The 15,104-nt window shown below is 45.7% G+C and overlaps 1 protein-coding gene across 2 annotated transcripts in view; it reads left to right on the top strand.

Annotated features, from left to right (window-relative positions):
* Window positions 1-1,234: 1,234 nt before the first annotated feature.
* Window positions 1,235-15,104, top strand: part of CHN2 (chimerin 2) — a 163,333-nt gene continuing 149,463 nt past the window's right edge. Inside the window, exon 1 of one of the 2 annotated variants that reach the window (XM_037384163.1) lies at window positions 1,235-1,760. In XM_037384163.1, coding sequence (XP_037240060.1) covers window positions 1,712-1,760 — 49 coding nt within the window. In that variant the 5' untranslated portion in view covers window positions 1,235-1,711. The remainder of the gene's footprint in view (window positions 1,761-15,104) is intronic. The other variant, XM_037384164.1, reaches the window with a different exon arrangement.

The raw sequence follows: 15,104 nt of genomic DNA, 5'->3' as shown, positions 1-15,104 counted from the left end.
GCGGGAGCCCCGGGGGTGCGCGGGGCTGCGGGGTTCGCTGCTGCTGGCATCTCTGCCGCTAGAGGGGGTCTGGGTACCGGTTTTCCCAAGGAAAAAAACGGGAATCGGCGGCAGGGTGCGGGGAAGCCCGGCTGGGTTTTGGCCCTGGGGGAAAGGGTAGCGGCCGGGTGCGGGTTAGGGAGAGGGTGGGCGGGCTGCATGCTCGTTTGAGGGGCTGTGTAGCTGGGGGGGTAAGGCTTAGTTTGCCAAAAAAAAAAAAAAAACAAAACCCACCAAACTTTAATGCGTTTCCTCGCACATCTCAAAGTAACTTCGTGTTCCAGACCGGTGTTTGGAATCATGGAACGCCTTCGTAAGTCATCATCACGGCAAGCGGGTTTGTAGGCTGCGTACAGCTCCCGTGCCAGCAAGGCTTTGGCACGGCACTCAGCTTTTGGCAGCCGTGTGGCAGCTACCCGCCTGCCCGCTGCCTTCTCGCCCTGGCTTTGTAAAATGAGGTGGAAGCTTTGGTTGGCGGTCAGGCACCGCGGAGGGTGGTCAGCAGGAGGAGGCCTCCAAGTGATGCTTTGCTGGCTCTTCCCCTTTCCCACTGGCCCATGAGGACAGGGGGCAGCGGCCCAGGCTGGCCCAGCACAGGCGCGGTGGGTGCCCCCGTGTCCCCCCGGAGCCGCCGGGCCCGGGAGCGCTGCGGGGGACGGGGGGTCAGGCCCTCAACCGTGGCCGGGCCGGCGCCCCGCATGCGGCCTGGGCTGTGCACCTGGCTGGGGGCGCCCGGTGCTGGCCCGGCGTTTTCTAAGAAAACGGATGCCGGGGGAGGGGTGGGGGGGATAATGAAAGGGAGGAAAAGTGAGCGTGGGAGCTGCCAGGCGGGAGCGGGCAGCCGCGGGAACGCAGAGCAGCCCGCGGGGGAGGGAGGCGGACAAAGGGCGGCGAAGCCAGCCCCCTAGGTGCGAAGCCCCGCTCCCGCGGGGGTCTCCGGCGGCCCGGGGGGCGCAGCTCCGCGGCAGCGCGGGGCCCACACTGCGGCACCGCCGAGGGGGGCGCCGGGCCCCGGCGCTCAACAGGCGCTGCCGCCCCGGCGGGCCCGGCGGGACGGGCGCCGGCACATGGCAGGAGCCGCGCTCGCCGCCAGCCCCGTGCCAGGCGGCGGCGGCCGGAAAGGGGCTTGGCCGCCGCTCGGCGGGGCTGCCGCGCCGCCGGGGCTCGCCCGCCTGGGACCCACCCTGCCCGCTCAGCCGGGGCCGGCAGCCCGGCCCAGCGCCGCCGCTTCCTTTGTGTGCGTGACGGGAGCTGCGGCGGCGGCGGCGGGTCTCCCCGGCGGGCTGTCAGCGCTGCCCGCGAGGAGGCGGGGAAGGGAAGGGACGGGAAGGGAAGGGAGGAGGCGGCGAGGGAAGGCGCTGCCAGGGCGGCTCTCCCGACCCCGTCACAAGGAAAGCCCTGCTCCCCAGGCGGAGGGAGGCACTGGAAGCGCCGCGGGGCCTTTTCCCTGACCTGCCGAGCGGCTTCGCCCAGCCCCGCAGCGCAGCCAGCAGCAGCTCGGCGGGGCGCCGCCGCCACCCGCTCCCGGCGGCGCGGGGAGCTGAGCGCGGGCTGCGGCGGCGGCTCGGCGCGGAGCGGCCCCGGCACTTTGCGATGGGCTGGCGGCAGCGGCGGCCGGACAGCAGCGGGGGCCGACGCGGGGCTCGCAGCTAAGGGGCTCGCAGCAGGGACCATGGCCGCATCCAGTAACTCCAGTTTGTCCGGCTCGTCGATTTCCTCTGGTAAGTTTCTCCGGCGAGCGCCGCATTGCTTCCCTCCCTCCATTTTAGCAAGGAGCTACCTGTCCGCAGAGCGCCGCGCCGTCCCGCCCGCCCCGAGCGCCCCCGGCCCCGCCGGCAGCCGCCGCCGCGGCCGCCCAGCCCCGCACGGGCGAGCCCCCGGGGGGCGGCGGTGCCCCTGCCCGGGGCCGGGTGTCCCTCCGGCGGCGCCGAGGCGGGGAGCCGGGACGGGGGAGGCGCGACGGGGCTCGCCTCGAACCCCCACCGCGCCTTTGTGTGGGACGGGGGCGAGGGGAGCCCCGCGCCCGGCTCCCTGGCCGGGGCAGCCGCATCCCTCCCGGCGCGGGAAGGGCGCGCCCGCGGGCCGGCACGTTACCGGGAGCCCCCGCCTCGGGCTTTGGGGGGCCGGGGGTACTCAGAGAGCCCTGCTGACCGGCGACCCTGCCGCGGTCCCCGCGGGGCAGGGCCGGCCCCGCACCGCCCCTGGGCGCGGCGCGCTGCGGGGTGCCCCGCGGCCGGGGCTGCCCGGCGGGCCCCTTCCTCGGCGGGCGCGGCGGTACGCGGGGCGCTGCGAGGACTTCTGCGGTAAGGGAACGAGTACGCTCCCGATCCGGAGAGAAAAACGCTGTCGGTGGAAAACCGCCGCGGGGGCCGCGGCGCGGTGTGAGGAGCCCGGGCGGGGGGCGCCGGCCCCGCGCCTGGCGGAAAAGTTGCGGCGCGTTCCGGAGCGAGGCAGCCTGGCAGCGACAGCAGCGATGTGACAGTACCACCGCCTGCTGCTCAGCTCCCGAGCAGGTGTTTTAGTATTTAAATCATGAGAAATTGGCAGAGAGCAATATCCTGGCGGTTTAGTGGGCTGAAGGAGTTAACAGAAGGATGAACAACTTCGGGGTTCCAGGGACTTGTGATTCAGTGTTTTATTTGAGGTGCCAGATTGAGAATTTGTAAGAGTGCCTGTTAAATGTAGCAATATATGCTGTGGAAAGCAGACGAGCTCCTTTGACTGTCAATACAACTGTAGAAAAATATAAATACATGTAAAAGGCAGTGAGCAGCTATGATTTTTTTAAAGATGGTGTATGTGACTTACACAACTTACTCTGTCACTGTTCCAGCATGTGACACTGAGAGCCAGATCCAAAGAAGGAACTGGGTCCTAAAAAGAAATACTTAATCCACCTCTTAATAAAACCCACAAACGTTGCAAGCCCTGATTGCCTTAACGAGGAGGCACCTGAAAGAGGCAGGTGTGAGAGATTCTTCCTTGTGTTCACGTTTGCAATGCAAGAGTCACAAGACCGGAATGAAAACAAGGAGGAGTCAGCCCAACTCAATAGCTTGTTAGTTAGAACTGCGGGGAAGAGGGGGGGGTTCAGGCGCATCCTTGGTCCAAGCTAACTCCAGGTGGCCTCCTGCTCAGCAGGTGAATCTAGCACCAAGCTCAGCATCTAGCTGAGGAGCTGGGCTTTGGGCTTCAGATGTATGTAAGTCAGGCGTTTTGGCACTTGACAGTACCCTGGTTTGTATGAAACCCTTAGTTACAGCCTCCAGCAGTTTATGGCTTATCTTTTGTTTCCTATTTTTGCAAGGCTGAGCACAGCTGAGCCTTGACCCATGCTTGGGGCTTTTAGATGCCACGGTAGTACAACTAACACATATTAGTGCTTCATAAAACAACTGTGTGCCGTTGGCTTTATAACTTACAACCTTGGAGTGGGTTTTGTTTTTTTTCCAGTGCATTCAGTCTGTATTTCTTCTATGCACGTAATGACCAGAAGTTAAATTTGCTGCAGCATGATAAAGTTTCCAATATTAGCAGACACACCGTATCAGACTGTGTGCAGCTGTATTTTGGCTGTCTGTGGTTTTGGTTCTCAGAACTCAGCAAGCCTTAGAGCATATTGTTTACATAATCTAACCAAACAGTCTTGCTTTTAAATTCAATTTGGTAGAATTTATATGTTTGTTTAACTTACAATGTGGAGACTTCCAAACAGCATAATTACTTCTGTTCCACAGAAGAAGGAAAGTTATATTATCACAATACACTTTACTAATGAAAAAAGGAAGCAAAGTTTGTGGTTGACAGCAGAATACCACGCTGCAGGACTCGGCTCTACCATTGACCTGATGCTTGGTCTTGATCAAGCTGTGTAATGTGTTGCTGCATCTTTTTCCAATCTTTAAGAGCAGTGTAGTGTTTGTTCATCTCATAGGGAACTTTGGAAGCCAAATTAAAGCACTGCTCACATAATCCTTTCAGATCTTGAAATAATCTAGGAACAGTTACTGTATTTGCAAATGAAGTTTTAGCTTCAGCAAAACATGTCTTTTATTTTTAGGTTTTTGAAAAAAGATATGCTCATATATAAACATTCTGAGAAGAAATAAAACAGTTCATCTTGAGACCATATAAATAATTAAAGTTTGAAACCACTGTTAGGGTTTGCCTTTGTTTTGAGGAAGCAGCAGCAGATCTGCCTCACTTCTGTCATTAAATTAGTGTCTGTAACATCCAAATATGTGGTTGGATTTGAGCACTAGGACATGACACTGGAGAAATTATAGGTGATTTGTTTGTTTTAAGAACTTTGGGAGTAATAGGTAACCTGCACATGCATTAAGTAGAAGTTGAACTGGTTGATAGCCACATTCTGGCCCATCTGAACACGTTGTGCTGCAGAGCATCTCAGGGTTCATTCTGTTCACACCAAGAGTTCGGTTAGCTTCTGTTGCCTGCATGGGAAGGCAAGGGTTAGCTAGAATTTGTCTTACAAGGAGTAAAAAGGTTTATTGACTGAGTGATATTAGTGGAAATTAGAGTTTGAGCAGCAGATGGGAATTTTCATTTGCTTTTTTAAAGGGATGGTTTCTTCTCTTACCTGCCTTGAAATACAGGTAGGTAGTTCTCCTTCCTTCGATGGTGTCCATCTCTACTCTTTACAGGTGAGCACAGATGTGCTGTAGGAACAAAGTAGTCACAAGGAGGGGAAAAAGTCTGCTGGTGAATGGTGACCACTGAAGCCTGAGAATCTGCTATTGCAAGTGACCGTTGGTGATGTAACTGTTTCAATTCCCACCAATTCATGTCAGTGAGAAAGAACCTTAACGTTTCAAATATATTTAATGTGAGGAAGCTGGCCAAGAATTTTGTGGCATAGGTATTCTGCTTGCCCACTTACGTTTCTGCAAATGTGGAAGTGGGATTTATTGTCTTGAACTTGTGTCTTCATTAAAGACCAGAATTTGGTTCTGTCCTGGAGCGGTTCTTTATAAGCACTACCTGTGCAGTGACAAGGCAGGGTGGTTGGCTGTAGCTGTTGTACAGATGGGGAGCTAACATGCGTGGAGAGCTATGACTTCAGCTATCAACTAATCATAGAATTGTTTAGGTTGGAAAAGACCTTTGGTAAAGCAAGTGTTCATACGTAGGACCCTGTTGCTCGTTTCCTTTCACAGCTAGGGAGCCTGTCCCTTCTTCAGAGCTCGTGTCTGTGTACTTGTCTCAACAGCCACTGTGAGGCTGCTAATTATAGGTTCAATAATATTAGGTACTTGTCATGGGCCCCACCTGAGAGGAGCCTATGAAGGATTATTTTTTTTTTCACTAGGCTAGCACTCACCGGCAACAAAATCTACAGGAGAGCCATGGGTATTTGTGTTGTATTCCTCCATATATCGCTCTCTGCTTTTGGTGGAAGAACTTGCTCTGACAACCAACTGTTGTGTTTCAAGGTGGCTGGGGGAGAAAGAGGTATACCCTGCTAAGGGAGGAAGGTGGGTATGATAAGCAGGTAAATTAGGTATTCTTCTTTGGGCCTTGGGTAAATCTGCACAGCATAAGGAATGCTGAAATTATAATTACTTCCACTGGGAATGCCACTTTACTTCCCTGTAATCTCTTCTATAACAGATACCCAGGTGATCTATTAGCTGTATTCCTTGCAAGTCCCTGAATTCTGTTCTCCCTAGATGAAGTGCTGATTCAACCACAAGCAGCATCTTTTCTTTCTCTCCTATCCTCTAAAGAGGACTATACATATTTCTATGCTTTCCTTCATGATGCTTTCTCCTTAAAATAGACATATTCCCTTGCCTCCTCATCTTTGTATTGACCCTTATTCTCACTCCTTCTGATCTTCCTTTTCTTAAAATTTTGTTGTTGTTGTAACTTTTCAGCTTTTTCCTGGCAAACAATTAATCTCTCCCACTGTCACCAGCAGCCACCAGTTTCTTCCACCCAGTAGCCAATTACTGATTGTATACAACTGGTGAACTTGAGGCTCTGCTTTCTGGAACGTAAATACAAGCTTGAGCAAAGAGACCTTTGTGGCTGTGCCTGCTCTGCTTCTCTGCTGAGCAAAAAATCCAGCCTCCTTCCCAGCTAGGCTCCATGCAGCAGTATTCCTCGGCGTCGGACGTGTCAGGCTCTGCTGAGTTGGGCCATCCAAGCTGGTTTGCAGTGGCTGTAAATCCCAGCTGCCTTTAAGGCTTTGAGCTCTGCTTGAAAAGTCTTCTGCCAGACAGGCTCCCTTTAACGGGTTGATTGCTTAGATAGCTTGAGCTATCGATCAGGTAAGGGTCCACGCTGAACATAAATGCAAACACAAGTCTGCTAAGCGATAGCATGTAATCTGGCTTTCTCCACCATCAGGAGTCGAACTGTGCCAAAACCTGTGCCAGAGTCTGAGCTTTGAGAGTGGTAGCACTGGGAGCATTTGGATGAAGACCCAAGGCAAACTTACACATGCATGTGCCAGCGTACTCAGTGTTTTGCGTTTTCTGTGAGGTCCGAAGATAAATTTGCAGGCGTTAGGCTGAAGGGATAGCCCTGCACCTTTCTGCTTCCCGTCTGAATTGATGCTTCTTCACGGGGTGTGCACATTTCAAGTAATACCTGTTATTAGACCAGGTGATGGAGGTGAAACACATAGGCAAGCATTCTGCTACAGGGCTGGAGAAGGGCTTGTGTGTCTTGTCAGGGTATTTTTGCTTTTCAGCTATGCCTGCTGCTCTAGTAGAAGATACTGCTTCTCCCCCCAAACCCCCTGTTTTTGTAAACTTGGATACCTATGTAGAAGAACGACCACTATAAATTCTTGTAAAATCACCAGTTATTGATGATTTTTTTTAAAAGAAAATTTGAAACACTTTTTTGTTCTGAAGCTCGGGGGAGAGGTCTTTAAGACTCATTTAAGCAGTGATCCTCAATTAATAATGAAGTTTATGGTTCATAAACTAATTCTTGTAATAAATTGAAAGGCAACAAATTGGTTGTTTTAAATAAATGAACAGAGATAGGTTGTTTAAGGGCAGTGTAGTTCTCAACTATGTGTTTTCACACACACTGAATTTCAAGAAGGATAAAAAGCGCTTACTGAGGGAAGAAGAAAAATCTTTGATGGTTCCAGGAACTTAACAAGGTCAAAATAAAATATTAAAGGCTCATGACTCTCTGGGGGTCATGAACGTGCTATGATGTGAAATAGGCAGATATATTGTAAAAATGAAAGTCAACATAGGCTGATTTTAATTAAGATGCAAGCAAGTGAGAAGAAATGAAATTACTATTGTACACAGATCCAGAGAGATTCTAATTGGGAAAAAGATTAGTAAATGAAAATAGATGTTTATTCTTAATGATTTAATAGAAATAGTGTTGTGAAAATGGCACATGAAAGCTATTTAAATAATGCTGTCATTATGCTGATAAGGTGCTACTTTTGATTTTTAAAAGGGCAATAAGAGTTCTTTTTATTTCTGTTCCTCATGCCAGGCTTCTGCTGGCCAGGGTGTTCTTGCTCTGAATTAAAGCTGAAGTCTTTTGTATTTGATGATTATAAGAACTCACCGTTCTTATTAAAAATAATAAAAATTCAAAAGGGAAAAATGCCAAAGTACCCCATTCTAATGTAGTGGTTTGTTCAACAGTTTGTTACTGAATGTGTAGGCTGTGATTACTGATAATAAAATAGCCTGGAAACTGGTACAATGCATGTCTGCTTCACAATTTAGCTTATATGGGTACTCTGTAAAGCAAAAGTCTTACTCTTTTTACGGATCTGCTTGTCTCAGAGACATATGTGGAGGATCAGACGAGCAGTCTTTCATGCTGTCATGATGATGACCTTTTTGGATACCAGTTCAACTGACGAATTCTTGCCTTCTGTTTGATGGTTATAAGGAGGCTTAGATATGCCAAATGCTGAGTGATCGCAGGCAGGAATATGTCACATTAGTGAGTACTGCACACAGTCCTCTTCTATGCCTGTGCCCATAATGGTTTGCATGTTTCAGATGGTAATAATTTGGCTATTACAGTGCATAGGTAAGTCTTAAAACCTGGTGGTTTAGACAAAGCAATGTGGGGGTTTTTAAGCTGCTTGGTATACCTGGCTAAAGGGCAGCAGTGGCTGGTTTCGCTTCACTTGCAACATTGAGTGCTGGCAGAAGGTGTTCCCATGCTGGGGAGCCAGTCTGTTCTCACTTGCTCTTCTCTTCTACAAAAGGAGGAGGTACTTAGGAGATTAAATATTTGGAGAACTGTGTTAAGGAATGGCACATTAAAATTGCATGAAAAAGCTTTTGTTGAAGGGAAATGCAGCAGGATGTATAGAAGAAGCTGTAAATCTGTAATTTTGTATATATAGCATTCTTTACAGGTGTAGTCACAGTTCATCTAAGAATTATATACAGTAGCTAGTGTAAATGTATAGTTTTAACTGCTATGAATAATAACCCATTCTTGCTGTCTTTTTCTAACCTTTGATTATGAGAATGTACATTCAAATTTTACATTTGGAGGTGGTTATTACCAACTATGAATCATGCACAATTCAGCAATAATAGTTTCATCACCCTGTTTTACTCAGCAGTAATCCAAATCCCAAGACTGGAGGGTGAGTGTATCCTGGAAGAAGGCAACTGATGTTGCAATAGTGTCCTTGTAACATTCATGTGCTTTAAAGTTTGCAGATGAATATGCTGAAACTTGACAGCACAGGCTGCTGTGTTTGGTCAGGTAAGGAGAGGTTAAAAGGTTTTTAAGATTCAGAAGAATGTGCAAGTGGCGTGCGCCCTGCTTCTGATGCTATTGATCAAGATCATCATGAAAGAATTAGTTCAGTAAATAAGACATCTGTTCTGAGGATATCTTCATCAGGCAGTCCGGCTCCCCTGAGACAAGGTGTCTCCAGTATGACAGCGTAGAAGGTACTAGGTGGGCCCTTTTTTATCATCAGTAAATCACTTGTCACGTGCTGCAGTGTGTATGTCAAGTCACATTTCTCAATTTCTTCTTACAAGCTTGTCACGTAGCAATTCCTCTCCTTCCATCTCACCTTCTTGTTGGCTGTTTAAACACTGCTTGTAACTTTTACAAAACCCGGCATGTTACGAGGTGCCTTTGCGATGTTACGCTTTTTATTTCATCAAAGAAGAAAACTGAATGTTAGAAGAGATGGAGACCTCAGTTTGTAAATGAGGTTCAGTTGTTGAACAGATGTTTCATGGCTAAAAATTTGCCTTTCCTTGAGAGATCAATTGGTGAAATATTTGGGCTTGTATTATGGCAAGAGAGGAAAATGGCAAGCATGCGTCAGGTGCAGGTGTACTGGGCACGGCCACTGCAAAGGCAGGCAGAAGTTCCTGGGAGAAGGTGGTGGTTCTGCTCCAGCAACGTCCAGCGCCAGAGGGCCTGTGCCGTGTTCCAAAGCAAAAGAAGTCCCACAGCTCTTTCAGCATTAAGTTTGCTGTCAAAAGGCACGGAATATCTGTTGTAACACTGTTCTGCTGCACAAAGCTGCACTGATTCCACCTTAATTCCTCAATAAACTAGATGAGAGTGCCCCACAGGAAAGAGGAGAATGAGGGGATCGTAAGACCCAGACAGATACTCCATTTTCAGCTTTCCCAAGGCATCTGTGTGGTTGCTGTTAAAGGCAGTTGTATGGGGTTTTGTGTGTGGCTGAATCCTACCTTTGTGTGCATGTAGCACTGCACTATTTCTGCATATTATAAGAGCTGTGGCCCCGCAGACAGTGCCAGCACTTTTATCTCCCATTTTTAAGCAGTTATATTGTATGTGAGCATGTGTAGCTTAATAGCGAACCGTATCCTATCCTGGTTCAGGGTCAGGTACTTCCTAGCACAGAGGCATACATAAACCGTGGGCTTTTTTGGCATGGAAAATTCGAGATGCTAGTGGCTGGCATGGCCTGTTCGCATGTTTAGGTAAGAGGAGGAAGATCCATCCACTGCTGTTAAACACAATGGTATCACCTCTGTCGAAAGTCCCTGAGCTGTGTGTAGGCTGGGAAACCGGTGAAATACATACACTATATGCCTGCTGTATCCTTTTAAACTTCCTTAAGTATCCCCTGATAGTCACTGTGGGAGATAATCTACTGATCTGACCTGTCAGTGCTGCTGTTATGCATATAGCTGGGCGAGTTACAGCTGAGTCAGCATGCTGTGGCATCTAAGTCCTGCTTTCTACAGCCAAGAGCTCCTAAAAGAGGAAAAATTTGGGATGAGTTTGAAATTCTGTGTTGCAGGTTAAAAATGAAACCACAGCCCACGCCTATGTTGCAAGGAGACCTGATAGGAAAATCTTATTAATAGCGTGCTGGTTAGAACAGTATATAATTTTTCTTCCTTTGATTGAAAAGCTTTTTTCTTCATTGCTTTATGAATATATGACCCAGCTGGGTTTATAATCCGACTACAGCTGGATCACATTTAATTCTTTTTTATTCCAATATTAAGCCCAGCAATTAATGAACTTTTAAGAGCTGGAGCAGAGTTTTTCATATAAGGTTCCTCTAAGTTCCAAGATTTAGAGGTTTGCAAAAAACTGGCATGTTGCAATCAGATTTGTGTAGTGCACAGAAGTGTCATAAGGCTGAATTAATTATTTGTAGAAGATTTTCTTTTTTAAATGAAAAACCCTTTATGAACGCAAAGTATTAAGTCTTGAACCTTCAAGCTGCTTGGTACCTTCTGTTCTCATTGCATTGAGGTAGTAAATCAGCAGCCTACAGGACTGGGTAGTTGCTTATCTGAGGGGTTTTTATGCAGTTTCCATTAAAGCAGCATCTGCTGTTATGATGGGGCAAATTATTACAGGCTACGTAGTAACCCCTCCCCTCCTCCAAGTACTGGTACATAACATATTTAATATTCAGTGCATTTGCATCATGTGTATGTAGAACACGTCAAATCACTGGTGATGAATTTCCAAGGGTTATGTACAAGACTTAAATTATACAAAATTTGTGTAAATACCCGCTTCTTGGGAGCGCATACTCTTCATAACTTCTGATCTCCTGCCAGGCAAACCAAGATGATGGACAGCTTCTAGCATCATGCTGTGATAGCTCTGTATTCGTTTCATTTTACGATCTGAGGCATTAGTTAGATTGTAGTTAGTAGTTATGATTGTTTTGTGTTGATGAACTTACTGAAAGAATATCAAACGTTTTGATGTCTTAAAAAATGGAGAAGACAAATTTCAGTTGTAAGCTTCCTTATGCTCATGTGCGTCTAACATTGGTATACATTGGAAATTTTGCTTAAGTTTAGAGACTAACAGTAAATAATGACTTAAATAGAATGGGCTGTCATGGATGAAACTTCAGTGCTCCTGAGTGAGCACTTGAGGCTGGGAGACAAATGAAAGCTATGGAAATAGTAATTGACAGGTGTGCTTTTTTCTCCTCTTCTGTTAAGATGCTCAAACCAGCAATAAATCGTTAAGCCATTGAGAAATAAAACGGACGAATTGGAGGATGGAAGTAAGCAGATGTCTGACTGATGAGAATTTACAAAATTATGTAGACAAGAAAAAGAGATGTTTTTATTTAGATTGTGTAGAGAGGAGAGTACAAGATCCTGAACTCTCTTTACCAAGTGGGTTGCTGTATCAGACAGTGTTATTTAAAAGAGGAGTGAATTTTATAGGTTTGTCGTGTAGAACCTCTGGTCATTTTGGAAGTGGATGGGTACATCTAAGCATGTGGGAGAGGGAAGCGTTAGGTCTGACACAGAATGTTGAATGTTTGGTTCAGGCTTTTCTGTAAGGGCACAAACAGGGGAGCTCTAGGGCATACTGAAAGCATCAGTCGCTGGCCATGAAAAGGTAATAACATTTTCCCCCCTGATTGATTCAACAGTTGACTGTCAAAGTGAAGAAGAATCCTATCCTGTGGTAGCATTTTAGCTAAACACGTGATACAGTCTGATTTCTAAGATAGGGGGGGGTGGGTTTTGATGGAGCTCTGAGAGCTGCATTTCCATCAATGCAGTGCCTGGAGTGACCACTGTGGTGACTTTCCATATTGCGGTTTGAATGATTTCTCCTGCAAATATCGTGAACATAAAATGAAGAGGTTTTCTGGACGTGCTGTTTGTTGGGCAGCATTGCTGGGTAGTCCTATTGCACGTTTCTAAACAGTTGTTTTATTTCCTTTCAGAAGTGATAAATTAGTTCATTCAGTAAGCTCCAAGAAAGAGAAACCAAGAAGTTCTCCTCCCAGATCCATTAGGTTGCCTTTATACCATTGATTTTAAAAATAGACCTGGAAAAAGGAACAGTTAAGTGCAAAACCAAAGAGTAAAGTGTATTATTTTTAATGATTGATGTAACAGTAAAGCTTTAAGCATTGTCAACTTAAGAAATCAACACGTAATATGTGATTTCTTCTAGAACTAAAAAAAATTGGCAGATGTGTGCAAGTTGTAGATGGGCTTGTTTGCACATAAAGATTATTTCAAAAGAAGGTCTTAAGAGCCATAATGGGAAAAAAAATGTTCAGACATGGAAATATTATGGAATAGTTATTTGGGAACAGCTATTCCTGAACACTATTCTTTTAAGTTGTAGTAATGTAGATCATTGACTTGAAAGGTGTAGAAATATAGCATTATACTAATTTGTTGAGTAACACTAAGCTGCTTTTTTCTTCCTTTATGCTCAATGTATTCTTGAAAGCTTGTTGCTCCCTTTTTTCAGAGACATACGTATTCTTGACATCAGAAACTTAAACCCAAACCTGCCATATTCAAGGGTTTTTTTCTTCTTTTATTTAGTTTTGTGTTGTTTAGCACAGGAGCTGGTCACATGATGGTTAAACTATAAAAGACTAAAAAAGCGTGAAGATAAAGATGATTCATTTCAGGGTAGAACTTTGCTAAATGGAAGAGGTCATTATTAGTTAGAATCATTCACATCATGCACGTAAGAGGTGCCGTCAGGACTGGCAGGATTGGAGGTCTATTTTGCTGTATGTTGTTGAGCAGGATATTATAATTACTGTTGTTCGTTTGTGCTGACATACATTTATATAGAGATTGCGTGAAAAGGCCACAGGGAGGTTGGTAGCTGTACAAATATAGAATAAATGACAGTGGGGGGTCCAAAGATCTTGTAACTTGAGGAATGCTAGAAGCATGAGGATAGTGGGTGTAAACTGCAGTCAAAATGGTGAAGAATTTGCACGCTATTATTAATTACATGTGTCAGAATCTGTGCGTATGTTTAAGAAAATAGCAGGAATTTGCCCCCCCCCCCCCCCCCCCCGAGCTGTTTCTTCTTTAATTCTATTAACTACGGAGGAGGAGGCATGTTGCCTTCAGAGAATTGCTGCAGAGGGCTTTGGCTCATGAAAAGCTTTTCTGTCTTGTGTTTGTTTCAGATCCTTTGATCTCTTTTGGTTTGATGAGTATGTGTCATCACTTGGTATTGCAATTGCTTCCTCTTGCTCAGATATGACAGTAATAAATATATTCACCAAAGAGTGTAATTTAGAATTTATATTATTCACAGTTATTGGCAAGTACTGTAGCCTAAATGGTGAAAATGAGGCGAAGTCTGATTCCGGTTGATTTTTTAAACATAATTGATCCGTCTTATCAATATGCATAATAAGCTTATCAAAACAGACTTTTCAAAAATTAAAGAAGAAAAAACTCAATATAAAATGATTATAAATGTTATTGAGTAGTGTAATTTACTTTCACTTTACAGGAAAAGGCTTTCAGCTTCACCTCTTAAGCAGCTTTAGAAAACTGCATACTGACTCCTGGCAGTAGTGTATTGATTGAAAGCATCCAGAGTGTCTAGAAAACATAAGTGTACACAAATTTGTCTGAAAGGGATGTATTTTACAGAAAGAAACTCCATCACTGTCCAGGGTTTGTAAGAAGTATGTTAATCAAAAGTACTGTGTATACTGTACTGTGTAATAAAGAGCTTAACAATAGCAGGTGTTTAAAAAAATTTTTTTTTTCATCATTCGGTAAATGTTAAACTAATCTGCACAGCACCTGTTTCATAACTGGGAAGAAATTGGGCAGAAAAATGAAACCACTCAGCTACTACCAGGGACTGAAATTAAAATTCACATGGAGTAAAAATAGAAAATCTTTCAGGAAACATTCTCAAGTTGTTAGAGAATGAATTAAATTCTCCCCCTGGACCTCAGTTGGAGCTTTGACCCGTGGACACACATGGGACTTTTTTTCTCCCCCGGTGTAGTTTACCTTATTTTTGTTTTTATGTAATAATATGTCACAAATTCGTCGTGCACATTTTTCATTCTTTTTATAAAATCAATTTAGGACATGTATTGTCCCAGTAAAATTTGCATAGATTTATTTTTGGTTTTCCTTGCTTTCTCATATGTGCTCTCTGCCTCCTAATGTAAAGCTTGGCTACACTTAGGCTTGGGGTTAGGTAGACTTAAACCAGTTAAGTAACTGCGAGTACTGCCAGTGATACAAACGGTATTATCCTGGATTTATGTTCTGACAGTTACGTAGTCTGATACAGACTTTCCCCATCCTTGATGATCAGACTGTTCCCTAGTATACATTTCAGAACAGATTTATTCACTGCTACGTACTTAAAGAAGTTGGTGCTGTTCATTTCTGGGGCTGTTGAGCACCATTTGGAATAGCAGCTGCTGAGGTAACGATTTGGACGTGCCCCCAACCACCCTTGAAAGGAGAAACATCGTGGGCGCACAAAACCTTTCCAAAGTATCAACGGCACGCAAGCCTGAAAGCATTTGCATATTTTATTTTAACAGATTATTTTTTTTTCCCCACCATGAATATGTTTATCTTGCTTGCAGATACTGAGTCTGACTGTGTGATGTCAAGCAGGAACGACTTCAGGATTTTTTGTGTATCTAAGGCTCCCATAAGCACATGAGCAAGGGCATTTTCTTTCTGATTACCTGCCAGGTTGTGACAAACTTAAAGAAATACAATCTTATGGGTAAGACTTGGTTATCAGCTCAGTTTACTGTATCCTGTGATTTATTGGAGCCTGCAGCCCATGTAATG

This window comes from Falco rusticolus, chromosome 4 (assembly GCF_015220075.1).
Source record: "Falco rusticolus isolate bFalRus1 chromosome 4, bFalRus1.pri, whole genome shotgun sequence".
Classification (NCBI taxonomy): domain Eukaryota; kingdom Metazoa; phylum Chordata; class Aves; order Falconiformes; family Falconidae; genus Falco; species Falco rusticolus.
The sequence above is the reverse complement of the archived record's forward strand: the minus strand, read 5'-3'. Positions and strand labels throughout refer to the sequence as shown.